Source organism: Equus asinus, chromosome 21 (assembly GCF_041296235.1).
Source record: "Equus asinus isolate D_3611 breed Donkey chromosome 21, EquAss-T2T_v2, whole genome shotgun sequence".
NCBI classification, from domain to species: Eukaryota; Metazoa; Chordata; class Mammalia; order Perissodactyla; family Equidae; genus Equus; species Equus asinus.
In genome coordinates this window covers 88,606,583-88,620,762 of record NC_091810.1, presented here as the reverse complement: position 1 = coordinate 88,620,762, position 14,180 = coordinate 88,606,583, and the positions used below count along the sequence as shown (strand labels likewise).

General features: G+C 51.2%; 1 protein-coding gene across 1 annotated transcript; it reads right to left on the bottom strand.

Moving 5' to 3' along the window:
* Positions 1-3,984: 3,984 nt before the first annotated feature.
* On the bottom strand, positions 3,985-8,078 carry CHST2 (carbohydrate sulfotransferase 2). The gene is made up of 2 exons (XM_014852067.3): positions 8,018-8,078; positions 3,985-7,911 (listed from the first exon to the last, which is right to left on the bottom strand). Exon 2 carries the CDS (start codon positions 7,727-7,729, stop codon positions 6,146-6,148), a length of 1,584 nt encoding a protein of 527 aa, XP_014707553.2. The 5' UTR covers positions 7,730-7,911; positions 8,018-8,078; the 3' UTR covers positions 3,985-6,145.
* Positions 8,079-14,180: the final 6,102 nt, after the last annotated feature.

The following is a 14,180-nucleotide window of genomic DNA, read 5'->3' as shown; positions in this document are numbered from 1 at the left end:
AAATGGAAACGTGACATTTAGACCTCCACATTGTTTCTTAAAAATTTCCAGTCCCTGAAAAGGTTAAAAGACAATCACACTGGTGGTGAGCTAGCATATCAAAACCAAACACACAGCCTCAGCCTACGTGACAGTGACACATTTTCCTACTGGGCCCTTAAAAAACGGCATCATTTCTGCTTGACTATAATTCAGTTGTTACCTTTCTTTTTTGGGCTGCAGTTTATTGTTCCTCTGTTTCAAGGATCAATATGGAAAGACCACAGTTGAGGCCTTCCGCAGGAGTTATTTGGTATTCCTTTTCGTCCAAGTCAACTTGCCTTCTTTTTCAGCTTCCATCTGTCACACACACAAAGCTCAGGACAGGGTGGAATGTCGCATCCTAACTCTAAAGCCTCTTAGACAAAGTGTCTGCCCCTCACTCCCTTCTGCTCTGGCTTCTTGGGTGACACTTTTTATTTAGCACTGACTTATTAAAGACCTATGAGCAAGACGCAGCTTTGGTGTTGGGGAGACATACACACACAGTAGGATCCAGTCCCTTCCCTCCTGAAGGACCTGCACGAGGAGAGGAGATGGGCTGTAAACAGAGAATCCCAATCAGCAGGGACCCACACCGAGGGAACTGTGCACAAGGCAGTAGGAGGAAATAGGAGACAGAAAGACAGTTCTGCATCTTGGAACAGGGCTGATAAATAAAAGCTTCAAAAAGATCCAGGATCTCCAATAATGAGTAAGAACTCACAAAGTAGAGAAGAAATAGGTGGTGGGAGAAGGATAGAGAGAGTAGAAAACTGCTACCCAGAGGAGAGTGGGACACATCACACCCACAATAAAAATGGACTTAGCCGGCTATCCTCAGCATACTGATGAGGCATACCAGTTGGCTTAGCCATCTTGCATCTTTATTTCTTGAGTTTATTGTGACTTGACCTTCTGCTTTCCATACATAGACTTTCCCTCTCTATTATACACGAAGCAAATAGAGAGAGTCCCACAGCAGTTCCAGAAGGAAGGGAACATTGTCATTAGCAGAACTTGCCAGCATCCACACGCTGAGGACAAGTTGGCCACACTCTCCATCCTCATGGAAGATGTCTGATCTGTTCTTGTGAGGATTCCCACAACAGCACAGGCTGTCTCGGTGCCGACCAGGATTGGTCCCTATCGTTCTCGAGCCCAACCAAGGACTCAGAGGGCACCGTCAGTCACTCGCTGCAGTCACCAAGGATCATCTGTCCTGTGTGCACTCATCCCCTTAGAATTCCGTCATGCAAAATGCTCTTGTCTCGCCAGGATGTCTTTGATTTAATTAGAGTTATACACAATAACTCATACCTTTGCATCCACTTTCCAGGGACCTGTAGGCCCCTGTTATTTGCTCTCTCCTGTAGTTGGCATTTAGTCTCCGCATCTGGACGCAGGGCTAACTTGACGGCACACAGCCTGTGCAGTTTGTGGCTCCCCGCTCACAAGGGCCCCATGCTTGGTTCAATTCCCCGCTGCTGACGAATTGAAATGCTCAATAATTTTTTCACAAGGGGCCCTGCATTTTCATTTTCCATTGAGCCTCACGAATTAGGTAGCTAGTCCTGTCTAGAGGAGTAAGGGCTTCAAGGTGAATTTCCGTCAAGCCCTGTCTAAACGCCAGGATGGAAGCCATTACTGACTGGGTCTGAGTATAGCTTTTGGTTACAGTAATCATTTTCACTGTCATTCACTTGGCAGGGCGACTGTCACAAGCCTGAAAGTTCAAGCAGCCCAAAAATACTTTTGACATCTGATTACAAATAACCAAACTGAAGCTTTGGCCTTGGCACCCCTTTATCATCCTGCCGGATGTACAGACAGGCTCCTGACCTTTAAGCCCCCTTGAAGTTTATAAACAATACGGCCCCCAAACACTGGTTCATAAAGTTTCTCATTCTACGAACTTAATGCGTTATTCAGAATTTAACAATTCCCCTCGCATACTTTGATTCAGGGTGCGCAGAACTGCACCAGATGTAATAAAAGTCAAGCCCTGTAACTTCAATTATTAAACACTTGTACCAACGCCTGTACCCGAGCAGCCCGGTGGCTCGGACTCAAACTGCACGAGTAGCAGCGGGGCCGCCCGGAAAGGCAGGAAAGTATAGGAACGAACTGTGTTCTAGGCCAAGCCGGATGTGAAAGGGCCCTCCAGGTGGGTGACAAAAGGGGCCTGCAAACTGTGCATTTACCTCGGGTCATCCCGTCACACACCTGAAGCCATTCTTCAAATTGCGATTGTCATTTTCTATCTGTCCACATTGGATCCTGACACAGATCTGTCAGAGATTCTGATAGAATAATTGCCACTTGATCTCCGGAGGCCTGAAATCAAGCAACCCTCCCCACATACGTGTTGGCTGGTATTAAAACATTCTCTTTTCCAGGCTCAAGACAACGCAGAAACTCAATTGCATGTGTGAGTGCGCATGCGTGTTGTGTGTAGCGGGGGGAGGAAAGTTGCGGGGGCGGGGGGGCTGGTAAAGTGACACCTCGTCCTTATTCAACACTACGGGTCAGACACACCTTTCCATTTCCCTCTTGGTCTTTTTGAAGTCATCTCTAGAGACCGGGTTTCAAACGTGATCTTCATTTCATTGCTCAGACCTGGGGAATATTAATTTAACGGCCTCACTCGGATTCACATTAATTTCAAAGCGACGGCATAATCCAGCCACAAGTGTACTGCCTGCAAGAGAAATCCTGGACAGAACTGGCCGTGGCCGGGCATGGAGATGCACGGGAACAGGCAGCCGTTGTTTCACTCAGCACCCACAGTAGGACAAACTTCCTGAAAGCAGCTATCCTGTGTCCGGGTAAAATCCACCTCACAGTCCTTCAGACTGTGCGTTCACGGACTCACGACAATAAAAGTAGCACGCAGTTTCTGCAAGAACAAACACCTTTCACGCCCTCCCTTTGGCACGGCGAGCATCAGCTCCGCAGGCATGTTCAGATCCCCGCCTTTATCTTGATAAGGCAATTGGGAAAGCAAATAATAAAATACTAAAGATGGTGGTGGACACTGAAGGGTCCAGGATTTGTCCCAGTCCCTGCCTGCCAGGTACCCACGGGCCAGTCTGAATGAGGCCTTTGAGTGGCCTCGGAGATCCCTGAAACTCAAGCCCCCAGCCTGTGCCACTGCCCTGTTGCAAACTCCTATTTGTTAACTAAATGCACTGGGCAGACCTCGTTTTCATAAACAGAGCTTTCTAATTGACAAAGGCATTCCAACGTCAAAGGGGTAAGTCAGGGCTGCTATTAGTTGAGCAGAATTTGAAAATAGAAATCACTCTGATAACCTGCTCTGAAGATTATTTCTTCCTGCCGATGGACATATTGCCAAGTTGGGAAATGTGAAAGGATCTCTTGCTCGTTTGCTGCTTCAGAAATGGTCACAGGCTCTGTTGCAATTTGTTGTGGCACAGGCCTGCTTGCACCAGCAGCTGACAGAAGCTTGTAAGCACCAAACAAAAAAAAAAGCTTCTCTCCGTCTCAAACCTGTGGAAGCCGAATGTCAGTGCTATGGCCATCTCGGCGGTTGGTGGGAACTACACCTGTCTCGCTTTCCTAGAATGCAGCCAGCTACAAATCTCCAGGAGCAGCAATTCACCTTTTCAAATTACAGAGCCCAGGAGTGGCAGAGTGGAGAGCTGGTAGCTGCTACAAACAAGGGAATTAGCCCGTTCAAACACAGCAAGGACAGAACTGTGGGTGTTGAGCTTAAAATTTCCCCTGGGCGGAGGCCACGAACGCTCTGCAGGCTGCAAAGGCTCGACACAGCATCAAATATTTTTCTAAATACAAGATCCAAAAACATCATAATTCCACTTTAACGCAATCAAAGTCCTTAGATCTACTGAGAGAAGAATGAATTCGATTGCTTCAAAATCCTTCAGTCAAAAACTAAGCACGAATTTTACTGTGATTAAGTGATAAGAGCTGGTTCTAATGCCACATGAAATTTATTTTTAAATGGTTATTTTATTCAGAGTAGTTGCTTTTTAATGACGCTGCCTTAATTTCCTGTTAAACCTGTTTCATCTGTAGTCATCCAACATTAATATTTATTTTGTTCATTTAATGTTAAAGTATTCTTAAATTAAAGCTATGACAATCTCCTACTGCTGCTGAAGATAAGTCAGCATAGGCACTACCATGAAAATAGAGAAAACATGGTCAACATGTCATAACCAGAATCCGGCTTAATAAACACAATGCTTTAAACGATTTTACTAGATTAAGACATAACCATTCTAGAAGGTGTTATAAAACCCACTGCTCAATACATCTTTTTTTTTAACCTCTGTGCTTCTTTATCCTGGAATTCTTAACAGTTAGATTTCACATTGTAATGAAAATTATACTTAAGAATCCTCTTGTGCTAAAATACTTCCCATGTACATATTATTTTCCATCAAATAAAATCCTCAGCATTTAACCTGTACAGATTGGCCAGCAGAGATATCACAATAAATTATAGTAAAATAAAGTCATGATGATATTGAACTTGTACCATATTTAATATAATATATAACTACACGGTCTCTTGTGCCTGTTTAGGCTTCATAACTTCCTATCGTCATATGACATTCTGTAGAATGCTTCAGTACAAACGGGCTCAGGACAGCAGCAACACCATTACCACCGCAGGAAAATTGCAATGGTTTTCTCCCTGGAGAATACCAAATCTCAAAATGCAACACACTGACTTATAATTCATTTTCACATCTAAAAGAAGCTCTTGGCTGAAGCCTTATACTGTCTGCAACGTTATAGCTTCCTTGCAATTTTACTTTTAGGAAACATGATAAAGAAAAGCAACAGACCCCATGGGCATCGCAGATAAGCCATTTTAAGTTCACATTCTCTTTTGCACTAATCTGGATGGGAAGCGAGGAAGAGGAGGAAAAGTCTGAGTGCCCCTACAGTTCCCAGATAAAACTTCCCTTGTCATATGGCACCGTGTGCTTGTCAGTGGCAAAAAAACACTCCAGACACATATACTTCTGTCACTTTTCTAACCAAAGAAGTTGCTACCATCGCCAATAAGAGGTCCACCCTGATTTTTGAGGCATGTGTTCTAATCATCAGAAGTTTTATTAATTACACACGTTTCTTTAAAAAAATTCTTTTTCTGAACTAACCTCAGAACCAAAAAAACATTGGTCTCGGCTTCAAGGTTCCCCAGTCTTAATAGTAACGAAAACCGAATGCTTCAGATCCCCAGGGGGCTGCTTCTTCCTCTCTGTGCCCGCAGGGAACAGGAAAGGAGTGTGTGCTTTTTCCTCCATTGCCCTGCTTGGGTTTTGCCTTTAGAATTTGAAGATTTGTTCCCATTCCTGGGCACCTGACAGGCTGTGATTTACATCTGAGAAAACAACTCCCGGGTTCTTATCAGAGTCAGAAGCTGCCCCCACCCATCTTAGCTGTTCTCTAGGAAACAGAGAGACAGAGGGTGTGGGGGAGGGGAAGCAGAGTCTGTCTGAAGCTACACAGGACAAGCAACACAGGCAAATCCAAAGTAATGGAGGCAAATATAAAAAAAGAATATTATTTATTATCTTCTTTATTAATACTCACATATAACCCTTGCTTTTTTCACAAAAGTCTACTTGAGAAGAATGCCTCCTTGCTTTATCATGCCCAATGGGGCTTTTTGCTCCTGGACCACTTCCCCTTTCTCCACCCCACCCCCCACATCCAAATTACTCTTTCACATGTTCACAGATACCACGAAAATTTTGTAAACAAGATTTGGATTACTGGATCTTGATTTAATCAACATCCCACTTCAAGATGGAAGGCAGGTAGGGGAGAGGGTAAGAAATGGGAGAAAAGGGAAGGGAGAGAGGCAGGGGAGAGGAGAGGAGGGGCAGCCCGTCAGAACTTTCCAGTCTAGTCTTTTCCGAGATGCGTGTGTAGTATTGTGGCTGTTCCTTGAAATTCGATGACTCAGAATATTGACAGCAAGTGCCTCTGTGGTTATTTATATTATAGAACTATAACCGAATATTCGGGCTTCCTCAGTTTGGGTCTGGACTGTTCTAGTTTAAATACACCACAATCCTCCTGTGGGGGTCTCCACAGACAGTCAGGTCCCCCGGAACCACTCTCAGAGCCGGGGCTTCCGGAGCAGGGTCTTGCTGAGGTCTTTGACCTCCTCGGGGCTGTTGACGCGCTCGTAGCCCAGCACGGCCATGGGCTGGTAGCAGAACTCCTCCACCTGTTTGATCTGCTGGAAGGTGAGCGCGGTCCGCCAGGCGTTGGCGGCCTGTGTGGCGTTGCGTGCGGACACCACGAAAGGCTTGGAGGAGGAGCCCGAGCCGCTGGTCATGTTGAGGGCAAACTGCTCCATTTCAGGGCTCACCAGCAACCCCACAAAGTCGTACACCCTCCGTAGGGTCTTGACAGGGTCTCCCACCAGGTCCTCGTACCGCACCACCAGGTAGTGGCCTTGCAACCAGTCAGGGGGCTGCAGGGCCGTCTGCAGCGTCTTGGCCATGCTGTTGCAGATGACCTCCATGGCGCCGAGCGCGTGGTAGTCCGCCGGGCCGCCCACGCCCTCCTTCTTGGCGCCCAGCTTGTGGCCAGCGGCCTCCAGGAAGGGCATGCGGTGGGCTCGCGGGTCCCGGCTGCGCACCACCTGCAGGCTCTCACGGATGAGACCGTGGCGCGAGCGGATGCGTGAACTGGCCACAGCACGGGGATCGCGCACCAGGTGGATGACCTTGAGGTCCAGGGCCGGGTCACGCAGCAGGGGCGCCAACACGGCCACGTCGAAGACACGCACGCCCTTGATGACCAGCGTGCGGTACTTGCGGCACTCCTCCTCGAAGCGCGCCAGGCGCTGCGGCGGGCACTTCTTGCACACGCGATCGTCCACCAGCCCCACGACCTCCTTGCGGTAGGCGGGGCAGAGCGGCGACGAGCACACCACCTTGTTGGTGGCCGCGCCAAAAATGCCCAGCGTGGTGAGGTTGCGCCCCCCGCTGCCGGCGGGACTATACAGCTGGAAGACCGAGAGGTCGCAGCGATACAGAGCGCTCAGCATGTCCCGCGCCGCCCCTTGCAGGGAAACGGCGTCCCCTGGGTACAGTTTTTGCCACACGTGCCACACTGGCTCGTAGAGGAAGAACACCTCGGGGTTCTGGTTGAAGAGCTCGCCGAAGAAGGACGAGCCAGAGCGCCACGTGGTGAACACGTACACCAACTGCCGCTTGTCCCCGCCACCCCCGGTGCCCCGAGTGCCATTGCCGGGAGGGGCTGCGGCCCCCGCCGCAGCTGCCGGAGCCACCCCGACGGCAGCGGCGGGAGGGCGGTACGGGGTACGCGGGTCCAAGCGGGTGTGTGCGCGGGGCGGCGCGGCTGGAGGAGGCCCTGGGCGCCCCCAGCCGCCCCCGCCTGTCCCCGCCGCGGCCCCGAGCGGCCCGTCGGGGCTGCACTGCTGCAGCGGCTCCTTGTGCCACTTGTAGTCCAGGAGGTTGAGCATGGTGAGCACCAGCAGCAGCGCATAGCCCGCGCACAGCACCAGCGCCTTCCTGCGGAACACCTTCATTCCGAGCGGGGACGCGGGCCAGCGGCGGCCCGGGCGCCGGGGCCACGGCGGGAGCAGGGCGCGCGGCGCGGCGGCAGGGGCAGCCGGGAGCAACCGGGCGGACGCGCCCGGAGGCAGGGCTCGCGGCGGGCTGCGGCTCATCACAGGCACAGCCTGGGCCGGCGGCGCGGGGGAGGCGGCCCTGCAGCCCGGGAGGGGGACCCAGCGGGCCGGCTTCGGGCGCGGGGACTGGGGCCGCGGCTCCGAGGCGGGCGCGGCGGCAGCGGCGGCTGGTCCCCGGCGCCCAGGGCTGGCTCTCCCATGGCAGCGGCTCCGAGGAGGACCTGCGAGGGGAAGCGGAGTAAGCCGGTGCCCCCCAATCCTCCTCCCCGGCCGCCTCCTCCGCCTAAGTAACGCCCACCCTCGGGTCTGCCTGGCTCCCCCGCTCACCTGGAGCCGCAGGCGCGCCCCGGAGCGGCCCCGGATCACCGCCCAGCGGTCTATCCTGCTGTCACTCTTTCCTCGATTTCTCGCGCCTTGTCTTTCGCTGGGGGTGCCCACGCCTCCGAGGGGGCCGCGGGACTCGGCAGCCCAAGCCCTGGGCAGAGTTTCCGGGCGGCGAGCGCCCTGCGGCTCGGGAAGGGAAACTTTCACCGGGCCCGGAGCCCTGCTCGCGCTCCGCTGAGCCCAGTGCGCCCGGCTCCAGCGGCGTCTCCTCCGCCCTCTCGGGACCGCAGCTTCCTTCCTCGCTCCAGGGGGCGAAGCCGGCTGGGGGAGGTGGGGGGAGGGGGCTTATACGGGACCCAGCTCCCGGCAAAGCGGCTCCGCCTCTCTCGCTCTCGGCCTCCGAGCCCCAAATCTTCCCATCTCTCTGGCGGCGGCGGATGGGGCGCAGCGCGTCCCTGCAGCGGCGGCGGCAGCAGCTGCTTCTCCCATCATCCGGAGGATGCCCGGGCGGGCATTGCCGGCAGCCCCCGCTGCTCCGCAGCCTCCGACTGGCCCGCAAGGACCCTCCACACACAGCTCTCAACAAAGGAGCCTGGGGCCGCAGCGCTCCCTTGCCCGCCTCGCCCCCGGTACCAGCCGCTTCTGGCCAAGGAGATGTCGGGCCAGAGGAAGCCCCCGCCGCCGCCGCCGCACTAAAGCGGCGCCCGGGAGGATGCTGCTATCCGACTCCCCCTGCGCCGAGCGGCTGCAACGCGCCCGGGCCGGCCTCCGCGCGGCTCCTGCCAGCCGGCGCCGGGTTGGTGCGCGCCGCCGTCCGTCGCCGCGGCTCCTCCCCTTCGCGGCGCTGCTCTCCTCCTCCGCGCATCCCGCGCCCGCCCCTCTCGCCGTGCCCGGCTCCCGCCGCCGCCGCTGCCGCCGCCTTGGGGACCGGAGATGCGGGGCCCCGTTTACGGCGGCGCCGTTGGGGCCGCCATCCGCGCGGCAGAGGCCGCAGCAATCCGTGCGCAGAGCGCCAGGGCGCGGACGCGGGGCTCCGAGCGCCCGGGCGCCCCGAGCTCTGAGAAACTTGGATTCTCCGGGTCGCTGCCGGGCTCAGCCGCACATTTTTGCTCTCAGAAAGAGTTGGTGATAAAGTTTGGGTGGAAATCCCTCGGCAGCCGCTCACTCCACTCTTCCCCCGGGGTCGGCACTGCCCGGCCCCTCGGGGAACCGAGCACGCACCCGCGCCAGGCGCGCTCGGAGGATGCCGAGCGCCGCTCTCAGGCTTCCTTCTCCAGGCTCGCCCGCTCCAGCTGGCCAGCGGCTTCTTCCTCACCGAGGAAGTAATAAATCTTTCTGACCCCGGGGTCAAAGAAGACGCTTCAGTTTTCCGGAGGAGCGTGCCAGCGGGGCGTCTTCTCCCCGCTTTACTCCACCTATGGACAGGGCCGCTTCGGTTCTGTCACGCCCCCAGCAAATGCTGTCCCCATCTCCGCTCGAAGTGATGGGTCCGCTGTGACTGACGTCCTCCGGCCCCGGGGTGATGGAGCGTCGGGAGGTGACACTTGGTTCTAATTTATAGTGAAATACTTGTCTTGCTTCTTGGTTTTAGAGATGAAATTGAACGATTTAGCCCTAAAGGAAACACCGTTGTTGGAAGTAGATCATTTTTAGTTGCTCTGAGTTGGTTTAAGTATATTTTAAGATAATGAGGAAAAGCTTCCCCTCACTTCCCCCCCCCCCCCAAGTGAACCAAAGAAGACTAAGCTATAGCCTCAATTTCATCCGTCAAGTGGAGACAGTTATAATGGCCTCCAGTAGTTAATCTGTGGTTGGGTGCTGGATGCTCAGATGGTTAAACCTCAGTTGAGGCCTGAACGGCGACGAATTGCGACCAGCGCCAAAGCTCCTGGGCCGCGGGGAGACTGAGCGCCGATCTGCTGGAGGCGTTTTGTTGCCTCCTGTCCCGATGGAGTTTTTAGAAGTTTGACAAAGTTACTGCAAATTTATTTCTGTGCTATTTTGGGCAGCCTCTCTCAGCCGGAGGAACCTTCTAAATTTAAAATGTTACTGTTTGCACCATTATTCTTCGGTGCGTCTTACAGAATCTTGTGAGTGCAAGGAATCTTGGAAAGTGACTTAACTCATATGGGTCTTCAGGGTAGAAAAATGTTCAAGGATCTTGACTTGGCCCCGTTTTGCAGAAAAATCCAGAATGTCACGAGTAGAGCTCAGCTAATTGCTTTCCCCTGTGGTTCTGCTGAAGCGTAGGGGTGAGGCTTTTGTAGGACAGGTTTTATGCAAATGGCGGGAGGGAGAGTAGAGCGCGAGTTTCATATGCAGCTTGCTCAAGTAGCACAGCCTTACCTCTAGGAGCCGGTGCGGACAGACACTGTTTAATCCCTGTTTACAGACGAAAGTGGTAGGGTTTGAGTGACTTCCCATCTCTCCATTTCTGGACCCACCCACCTCCCTTCCCCTGCGGTCTCAGATATCCTTGTCCCTTCCTCCCTCTCCCCTGTCCCCACAAAAACCAAAGTCGTATTGGCACATTGTAAGACTGATGGAAAAGGAAGGGAGTTGGGGAGGAGAGAAAATCTCAATCTTAATATTCAGCATGATTCCAAGAAAAATAATTTCTAATATTTTTCATTTAGTCTCTGGCTTTGTGATTACTCATAAAGCACGTGAATTACAGTCATTTGATGTAACAACCCCGTTTTTAAGCAATTGTTTGCATAGAAACAATTTTGTCGCAATTTTGTCACACTTTACTAGAGTTGGCAAAATAGTAAATCCATTTGCCAGACGCCCCCACAGTGAGTGCTCAGCTGTGAGTGCTCAGCTGGCATAAATTTACAGGTTCCGGCGTCTCCATCTCTCCTTGCTTGCAAATATTTTACCACTTTGCACAGTGTCGCAATTAATTCCAAACTTTGTTACAACTAATGACATCCAAAGACTTGATAATGCCTTCCTTCCAGCGTTTGTTCAGAAATTCCTTTCATTTTAATCCACTTATCCTTTTAGCGTAGTAATGACCCAGACATATAATAAGTCACATAATCATTTCATTGGCAGAGGAGCCATTCTTGCCACAGAGCTGTCCTGAATTTCAGCTGATGTTTGGTTCATTGCAATTCAGTCTTTTCCAGGACGTTCCTTCAGTCTCTCTTCACTGCTGTCCGTCATGTAGAAAGGAAATTGCTGTTGGAAACTTGCTGTGGCTTTTACCTAATCCTAGACAGATAGGGGGCCCATCATTCTGGGGTGCTGGAGGCTCAGCACCCAGCCCATGGAATATGGTGGAGAGTTCTTCCAGAACCTTCCTCCAGAGTGTGAACTGGGAAAAGATGTGAGGCTGGGTTACCTGGAAAGTTCCCTCCAGGCCTGTCTGTGTCACTGGGGCCTGCAGGATTCACCTTTGAGGAATGTCTGCTCCTGGGCACCAAGATAGATTAAGTCACTCATATTTTCAGCAATTATGCGTTTTCAATGGAACTTGAGTGCACAGAATTGGATTAATCATAATCCTTGATTTCAAACACACTGTCATCATTAGTTCAAGGGTAGCCCTTTTCTATTCTATATGATTTTAAATAATATAGTGAATACTCATGAACTCATCACACAGCCTAAGAATCTCCAGAGGTAACCATGCTACTTAATTTAGCTTAAAAACTTAAATGAGGGGCCAGCACGCTGGCATAGTGGTTAAGCTCGCATGCTCCACTTCAGCAGCCCAGGGTTGGAAGGTTTGGATCCCTGCCCCCACCCTTTCTCCCCTCCTCTGGCAACAGTGTCTGAACTACCCCACCCCACTGTATGTGGCTTTGGTGGGACTTTTGGCCGAAGTTCCCCTCCTCACCTCCCAAGGGGCACGTCTGTGACCCAGGCTCAGCAAATTAGATGTTCTCGCTATGAAAGTTCCGTTCCTGCCTTCATTCCATCTATATGTATTGAGCTCTACTGTGTGCCAGGCAATCTGAGGCTTCACCCAACAGACCAAAAGACGGAAAAGAGTTGCTGTCCTCTCACCCCAACAGTGGAGCCTAGAGCGATGTCCCATTGTCCTCTCAGAGGGGACCCTGTCCCTTTCAAGCATGTTATTTGGTTTTTCTTTTATATTCTGTGAGCTATTCTAAATGCATCCACGAATAGCTCCTTCCTCCCCACTAAGTTCAGCAGAGTTAGTTTCTGTTAGGACAAAAAATTCCAAATTGACATGGCAGCTTCCGGCCTAATTCCAGGTTTGGTTTTATTCCTGCTTTGTCTTTGTGCCTTGTTCTCCATCTGCCCTTGAGCAGTGCTTTCTCCTTTGAGTTCCCACCTTTAAACTCTAAGTGTCTGGCCAGCCAGCGATCCTAGGGAACTCCAGCCCAGCCCCCACAGCAGCATCGGCGAGCTCACAGCCCACCCATCCCTGGCCTGATGCATCACAGCACTGGTGGGGCTGCTCACTTGGAACCCCTGACCCCAAGAGCCACACAGCCAGGACTGCACTCACGCTAATTAGTATGCCTTTTTAGTGAGATTTATTTCCAGAAACCATACCTAATCATCAGTATCTCCTAACCTCTGGTCCTAAGGACCTGCCAGGTTTTTAATTATTATTAAATTATAACCCCCCTATTAAAAAAAAGATAATGGTTGTGTGATGTGAGGTGGTCAACAAAGATAAATACAAGAAAATTGATCAAAGCGAAAATAACGTGAAGCCAGGGGTATGGTCTTGTATAACAATCCATTCCATGAAGTCCTGTTCAGTTGCTAGAGATGAGTCCAAAAAATTGGCTCTGAGCTTCCTCATAGCCAGAGTAAAGAAGGGAAGTTGCTCAAGAGACTGACAGCTTTATCGTACATAGAGAACTAAAAAAAGAAGAAATGTATCTTCCTTTTATTGTAAGCTTCATTCACGTGATTTCTTTGTTCACTACTTTATTCACAATACTAGCCTAATGTCTGGCATGTAAGTGCTCAATAAATATTTATTGGCTGACTTAGTAAGGGTCCTTATAAAAGAATTATATGGTATAGAAAGTGGACTATATCCTTAAGTATGTCTCTACAATCTACAATAAAAACAACTATGGAGTTGGGGCCGAAGGTGCTGGTTTGTATAAGCCCGATCAATGCAATCTAATGGCATAATGTCAAGGCTCAGTTCACTAAAGGCAATTCAGTGTGGGCCACGTCCACCACTCTGATGAAGCTATTTGTCATGCTAAAGAGTACAGGGAAGAATAACTTCTAGAAAAAGACATCTTGGAGAGACTATTGCCTGGAAACAAGAGACCCAAACTCTGTCATCTCTTTCCACGTCTCCATGCCAAACAACTCCCAAGGGCAGTAAAAGCTGCGTCTTGTGCCATCCCCAGCTGGAGAGTGGTCTTGAAGCATTTTGGAAATCATTTAATTTTTCCTGGCTTTTCCCCTAGTTTCCCAGGACTCATGAGTCATGAAAACACTCAGTGGGGCTGAACTGGGGAGCACTCAGTGAGTCTTGCTCTGACCACTGCCCTTCACCCCTTCTGGTGCTCCAGTTGGCAGGAATTCCTCCCTGGAGTAAACCTGTTGTCCCCACGGAGGGCCTGTCCCCTGACAGTCGGTGCTTAGAGGCCAGGCCCCCGTGCATCTGCCGCGAGATGGCCGTCCCCCTCACTGTGGACCGTCTGGACCCGTCTCCCACCCGGTCCTAATCAGTCCGGAGAGATAACTCACCATATTGTGAAACACCACATTTGAAAACCCGGAGGAGCTTTGACACTGAGGTTCCAGTCCCTGATCAGAAATGCTTTAAAAATGATCAACCAGTCACCAAAATCAACTGTCATGAGGAAGCAGAGACACGTCACATTAGTAGAGACTCCGTGGGACATCCATATGGCTCTGCAGTAATAGGATTCTGTTTAAAACAAATGAAGGGATGTCTAACGGTTCCCGTGCCTCCAGTGTGACTTCTACCGCAGGTGCCACAGTGTCTGATAAAAGGCTGTCAGTTGGAAAACCCTCTCTTTGTTGACAGAAGGAGTTAAGTTCCTTAAGATTTAGAAACAAGACATAGTGGCTCCTGGACAGAATTCAGAATTGGCCCTGGATTCAATTCCCCACAAGCTTACTCACTAGTTCTCTGTTCTCGGACGAGGTCTGTAATCTCTTTGAGCCTCAGTTTCCCATCTGGGATATA